The sequence below is a fragment of the Chaetura pelagica genome, unplaced genomic scaffold (genome assembly GCF_000747805.2).
Source record: "Chaetura pelagica isolate M959 unplaced genomic scaffold, ChaPel_1.0 scaffold76, whole genome shotgun sequence".
Classification (NCBI taxonomy): Eukaryota; Metazoa; Chordata; class Aves; order Apodiformes; family Apodidae; genus Chaetura; species Chaetura pelagica.
The window spans coordinates 11526847-11534293 of NW_009970723.1; the positions used below are offsets into that span (position 1 = coordinate 11526847).

The 7447-nt window shown below is 35.5% G+C and overlaps 1 protein-coding gene across 1 annotated transcript in view; it reads left to right on the forward strand.

Annotated features, from left to right (window-relative positions):
• Nucleotides 1–7447, forward strand: part of RIMS2 (regulating synaptic membrane exocytosis 2) — a 303972-nt gene that overhangs the window by 103654 nt on the left and 192871 nt on the right. The window contains 2 exon segments of the mRNA XM_010006466.1: nucleotides 1191–1237; nucleotides 2399–2511. Coding sequence (XP_010004768.1) covers nucleotides 1191–1237; nucleotides 2399–2511 — 160 coding nt within the window.

Below are 7447 nucleotides of genomic sequence, written 5' to 3' on the forward strand. Positions count from 1 at the left end.
AAAGAGTAATGTAATTTATTAGGAATTGATAACAGAATAGCATAGTGAGAAGTAAAAACAAAACCACCTTCTCTTCACTTCCCTCCTTCCCAGGCTCAGCTTCATGCCTTCACTCCTGGCTCTTCTACCTCTCCCCTGCCAAGCAGTGCAGGGGGTAGGGGTTGAAGTCACCCCCACTTCCCTGACCTTGGTGTCTGCAGGGATGCTTCTCTCATGACTTTTTTTTCCCCTCACCCGTCTCTCTTGCAGCTTCTGCACAGTTTTTTTTTTACCCTTTCTTAAGTGTGTTATTACAGAGGCACCACCAGCTTGGCTGAGGGGCTGAGCTGTGCTGTGCAGGGGGTCCGTTGGACCTGGCTGGAACTGGCTGTGTCCATCACAGAGAAGCCCCTGCTGCCAACACTGGGCAACCTTGAAGAAATAAGCTGCACTGAAACAAGCATCATGATTTAAATACTGTTGCTGTGGCTCAGATATGAAGCTCTGCATCTTGCTTGATTTTGCTCAAATACCTCCAAAATTATTTATTAGGATATTGATAGTTTTTATTAGCATGCAGTAATGTTTGTCCCTCATAAGAAGAATATGTTCCTTTGGGGGCTGGGTGGGTGTAATGAGGTAAAGTAGGCATTGTGACTGAGTGCTTTCAAAGTACACAGCTGTGTGCACAATTTAATACAGGTGATGCTACACCTCATGCAAATATGCAATTTAGCCAAATGAAATTACGCATCTTATTTACTCATGGAAATGATAAGATTGTCCAAATGTGAGGCTCAGTGACAGTAAAGGACATATTGGGTAGCCATCATTGGCAGTCCAATATATTTGAGTGATGGTCCAATAAATTTAAGTAATGTGTAGTGTCATAACAAAGTCTACTACTCACAATTCTAGTCTACTATTAACTCTGAGATTGTTATTTTTTTTATTATTTACTGAATTTTACTTGTGACTGTGCAACCTCTCTCCTACATTCACTAAACTACCTGTTCTCTAGGCTTTAATTTGCCACTGAAATTATTTATACTGGATAAAAGATAAATCTTTCCTGTGGCTGAAGATAATCCAGTTGTTCATTCACTTTTCCTGAGGCATGCCATGGTGGCTTGAGAAGTGTTATGGTGTAACTGAAATTTCAATATGCTTGTTAGATAAAGGCTCAATCTGTCTTACTTTCCTGATTTCAGGGACATTCCCAGAATACCTGACAGCACACATGCACAGCTGGAGTCCAGTAAGTTTCAATTGTGGGGTAGGAAAATCTTCCCTCTCTTTTATGTAATCACAAATAGATTGAGAAATGTAATCTACAGTCAGTATAACTCTCATATCCTTGTCCGTTTTTGTCTCAGTTTGTCATCTTACTCTATTTTCTGTCAATCAATCTTCATCTAATAATAAAGTCAGGACATTTTGATTCAGGCTTGACATTTGGTTATAAGCTTAGGCTATTTTTGATTGAAAAGTAAAGCATAATTCTAACTAAAATGCAAGAACATTAATAGTAATTTTTAATTTCCCATTTTGTTGTTTTGCCCTTCAATTGAGCCTTATAAACAAAAAATGGGGATGAAATATTCTTTGTTTACAACCTGAGAGGCAGCTACTTTGAAATCAGAATGCTTCTACTTTGTTACAATCATTCAGCACTCTTTAAATCAGCTAAACCAGAATTTCATGTGCGGGAAAATAACTTGCTCTTTGGCTTAGATCTCATAAGATGGATTTCAGCCTGGAGTTATTTTGTATCATTGTTTTTGAACTCTTTTATAATAGAAGCCATTAATAAATGCAGTGGTGTAAACTTGATTATAATAATACAAAAAATTCCTCCAAATCTTTTCACTGATCAGTCAAGTCTTTGGGTCCAATTTATGTTCTGTGAGATGTGGAATTTCATTTGTATTTATAAAAATAGTTTACTTATATTCTGTGTTTTATACATCAAAACTTGTCCTCTGACAGCAGACCTTGTAGATTTGAAAAAAACAAAAGCATAAAATACATTATATGCATCTTGATATTTTAGTAAAAATCTAAAAATTAGTTTAATAATAACATAAGATAAATGTCCTTCAGAGGACTGAATTCCTTAGATCACAATAATTTCTTTACAATTTATGATGACCTATTTACAGTCAGAAATATCTGAATAAACTGGTTTTCATTCTCTGTGCTTCAGATCACATTTTACAGCTATAATAATCTTTAAAAGCTTTTCATTGCATCTGAGCACCAAAAGATTGAGTAACATTATTTGATAATTTAAAATAGATAAAAAAATATAATTATCACAACTTTATTGTATGTTTGGTTATATTTGTAGACTTTTAAAAATATTATTAAAAATGCATAAGTGCTACTATTTATAAAATATTTTTATTTATGATTACAGGTTCTAGTTCATTTGAATCTCAGAAAATGGACCGACCTTCTATTTCAGTGACGTCTCCTATGAGTCCTGGCATGTTAAGGGACGTTCCACAGTTCTTATCTGGACAACTTTCAGTACGTAAACTTTTCATTAATACTAATATTGTGCTTTTCGCAGTATATACAATTCTCACTACAGAGTGCAAGCTACCTCTAGCATAAAATTCTTGTTAAACTACCTAATTTTTTTGGTTAATGCTATATATGTCAGTGTAGGTAGGGCCATAGTTTCATATGGACATTCCATTTTATCAGCTTTGGGAAAATTTCTGTATGTTGAATTAGAGATATATTTCTATGTCTATTTACCTAGTAACTAGACTGGTAGAGTAAAATTTTCAGAAAGGACTAATTTTGGCCTCCAGTTATGCTTGTGCTGTTGAGTGTATACACTTTTTCATCACTTATATGTGCAGTTGGTAGATTTTATTACCTGTGTGCTTTGAAATTAATATAGCTTATTTCTTATGCACTGGCTTTCATATATACCTTCCCCAGATATCCCTTTGATTGTTAACTAATGTTGTATTTCTTGTACCAGTGTTACTCGCACAGTGTTCTTCACTCTCATTGCATTACCTGAATGTTTTCTTTCAAAGGTTAAATTTTTGTTCTAAACTGAAGAACTTGGGTTTTTACACCTTTCTGTGTCTTTTACAACTCCAAAGTGTGATTTTTCAAAAGTGCTCAGCTGTGGCCTGGTACAGGTTGAAAAGGAGAGGAACATGGAATGGGAGCAGTGCAAATTTGGTGTTAAATAAGCCTGAATATGTTACATTCCTATTTCTTTCAAGTGGTTTATGTTAAGATTATCTGTGTGCCATAAAATACACCTAAAATTTAAGCAGACTGTTTATAGGTCTCACAGAAATGGTTTACCCTATTGATACAGGAGGGGAAGAAATATTTTTCTGTCTGTTCAGAAGCCATGTTGGTTCCAATGTGCAATGCATGAGACATTCGTTTTGCTCATCAGACCAGTCGTCTACACTATATGATTTTTAATTTTCTGCAACTGTTGTATGTAACTGCTTTGAAAGACTCAGTCATTTGGGTTACTGGAAAACTAGAGATCTTGGCACTAAAGTGCAGAATGCTTTTTCCAAAATACAATGACAATGGGACATGAACACTAACTCAAAATACACAGACCAAGGTTTCTAAAAACCAATTTAGTTTTACAAGACAGCAAAAAATGTTGATAGCGGAAACAAGGGGGAAAGAAATATCCTTTTGGCTAAATCTCATGAAAGATTAGGCTGTCAAAACTTTTGGTTCCTACATCCCAGTGTGAAATTAAAGATCCATAATTGGCTGCTCAGACATCCAATGCATAGACACTCCAGAATGATGATCCAAATAGGAAGCATACAGAACTGACTTCCTCACTTTTTTGGTTCCAGAAATAAAACCTTCAAGAGTTTAAGGATAGAATTTATTAGTTAAGTCAATAAGTCTGTTCATGTTGTGGTTTGGTAAGGTATTGCAGTTTAAGGTATCAGGAGATTTGGAAGTATATTTTAATTTACTGAAAATAACAGCATTCACAGAATGGCATTTACATTCAGTGTCTAACTCGAGTAGGCATTATTTTTTTGTTTGTTTGAAGTTATAAATGTATTTATTAACAAGTGTATAGCATTTTTTTCCATCTAAGGAAACTAAATAATATTAGGAAACAGATCTTTCCTATGTTTGTCCTGTTTGTACAGGACTTATATACTGAATGTAATTATATACAATACGTCCTACTATGTGATAATCTTGTTTCCCTCAGAAAGCAGCTGATACCTAAGAATGCACAGCTCCAGCTGACTGGCACTGAAGTCAGAAATGCTCAGTAACTCTCTAAACTGATGTCCCACTGTCGCAATGTAAACACCTAACATCAGTAGGCAGTTTGAAAAGTTGGACACTGTCTTACCTAAATACACGAAGAGAAGTTGGAAATAGCTGTATTTCATGTTCTTAGTGTTCATGGCTCAATCTGGCTCCTGCTGCTGTTGGCTCAAGTCTTTGGTACTAGAGGCTGGTACTAAATCTTTTGTTTTGTGAGGCAGGGAAGCTGTCACCATGTCTGAAGATACTCTGGATAGATAGTAATGTGGGACCTAACTGGGAACTTTGAAATGTGTAGACTAAAATATATTTTTAGAAAAAGATTACTTTAAGAGAATTAAAGGATTCTATGGGATTGTTTGCTTGTTTGTTTGTTTCAAAGCAGCAAATAGCCGTAGCTTCTCTTTGATCTGATATGTTAAGTTAGTTTTGAAAAATCACAGGTTTTTTAAGTTTTCAAATTTGGTGGTTTATGTGTCTTCAATTAGTGTTTTTTCCTTCACTTTTAAAAAGTTTGGTTTCTCATTTTATAACTTAAAAAAGGTTTGAAGCTTTAGAAGAGTTATTAAAAACCAAACAATTCATTGTGGAGTTGAGTGTATTTTGAAAAATTCAAATGGAATATGTGAGTTTCTAATTTTGCACCATTAGCAAAGCTAAAGCAATACGGAAAAACCGAATTCTAAAAATCTCAAGTTCCAAAAATATTTTAGTTTCAACACTACAAAAAAAAAAAGATACAAGAGTTGTGGGCAGAAGTGGATATACATGCAGTCTGAATAAATACTTTGATATATACATCCTTATTCAGACAGTGCTACAGATCCTTCAAGGGTTTATATAGATAATAGTGTTTTGGAATGTATTTATCTATGTTTTTTATGATTTTAGCCAGTTTAGCTGCAGTAATGCCTCTCCATTATTTAGGGATGTCTTTGTCTTTTCAGTCTTTCGTGTTTTCCTTTGTATTGGCATTGGTCTATTCTGTTGAAGTTACAGTGACAGTCCAGAGCAGGCTAATAGGATATCCCATGAAGCAAACCATCTCACATAGCTGGAAAATCTTCTTTCCCTTAATATTTATTCTGCCCAAATACATACTTAATTGAACAAACTATGTGCAGCTACAGTAAACTGGTGTGTATTATAATTTCCTAAGATGTGTAAATACTGTATTTGTATTTCTTGGAGTCTGTTTTATAGCATGTTTGATCCACATCATTCTTTCATGGAGTATTTGATTGTTATTGCAATTATTGTTTTATTATTATTTGCTATTTCTGTGGGTTTTCACTGATTTGTTTTTCCTTTAATGTAATTTTGAAAAAGTCCATATTCTTTGTTCACTTCATTACTGCTTTCTAGCTACTTTTTAAATACTGCATGAGAAGTGTAACTTGGAATGCTTTTGTGATAGTTAGGGTTAGAGACTGGTACACAGTTTAGAGACTTGAACACCATGTAAATGGATATAGTAATAAAAGGATAATGCTTCATTTTTGTACTGGTGGAAATCGTAACAGGAAAAGGATGCCATTTATAAAATTAATCTATTTCCTTTTAGAGCTGAACCACAGAACAACTTCAATAGATTTTTCATAGATATTCAGTTTATAAAGCAAAAAAATGAGGTGCAGTAATTATAGTTTTATTATCTGCAGCAGATTAGAAGGCAGATATTGTACATTGTGAAGGAAATAATATGTTGTCATGCTGTGGGAATGAGGTCAAGTATGAGACCTATTCCCCTCCCCCTTTCATCTTTTCCTTTTTCCCTTTCTTTTCTCCTATTTCCACCTCTACACAAGTAAATTGCTGTTGCTCTCACATCAAAACTGGAAAGGTTTTAGGCAGTGCGCATAATGTTTTTATTGCCCTCCATTTCCAAGGCAGACTATGGCAAGTGAGGGTCCTTGGTGCATAGTTGGAGATACTCTGTCCTTCTTAAGATTATGATATTCTGGAATATCTGTGTTTCTCTGGTAATATGGACTAGAAGCAAGCTGATGATCTCCTTTTTTTGTATCTGAGTAGGTCATATTCTGGCACCCACAGGTTGGGCTGTGCAGTACTGCTGGTGCAAGGGGGGCAATTGCTGCACATTGCAGAGCATGGGAGCACATCTGACAAAACCCATGATCCAGACTGTCAGATTTTCTCATATATTCTCTTGGTTTGGTGTAAGAACAGATTTTTTCACACATTTTTCCAGCATCTGTGCATGGCAAGTAAGCAAGGAGGGTGGCAGAACCATCAGCATGCTGCCTATCCCCATATTTTGGGTACATTTCCTGTGAATATTGAGTAGCAGCTTATTTCCTTTACTTTGAAATAGATTAATACTCTCAGGAAAACTGGGCAGGGAGGTAAAGGAGATTCAAATCTGTCAGATGATTGCTGTGGCTGTTGTGACCTACTCCCACAGTCTTTTCCCTGACTTGCTGGCCCTCTAAGGTGCTCCTGTTCCTGTCCATTCCTCATACATGGTACCCTTCATGTGCTGCTCCATTAGCTGTTGCCCTAAGATGAAGACTGAGGAGTGGTTGTGTGGAGTTTGTAGTGAGTCCAGGAATTTAGGAGTGTTTGTTGCCTGTAGTGACATAGTCTTGCTCTAGCCATGGGAAGGCACAAGGCTGTATGTTATCTGAAGTGTTACATCACAAAAATAAGAGTTATAAATGCATTTATGTGTGTAGTGCAACTTCTAAGTTTTTTAAATGCTCTAGATCTCACTGCACACAAGGGATTTCTGTATATACCATATGGCATAATTTCTAGAGAATTGAAATACATATATTGTACCTTCTCCCCTGTAATGTTCGTACCAGATAGCACTTTCTTTTAATATTTTTTAAAGTTTTTAGAAGGGGATTTTCTAGAAATGCCTCTTAAAATTGCAGAAAAGAGAAAAAAAAACACCTTTCTTGCTTTACTCTAGAAAGCAACTAGAGCTGTCAGTGCATGAACTGTACTTATTTCTGCCTCTGAATATGCATCTACAAAAATCCTGAAAGAGGTGCTCAAGCTGAACTTACGTTTCCCACCCCACTTTTAAATCACACTTTGCTGACCTGCTCCTTTTGTTAATGTTATTTCTAAATCTATTGTAAATGTTATCTATAAACATGAAAAATGATCCTTGCAGCAGGAGAATCAATGGCAAAATTCCTGC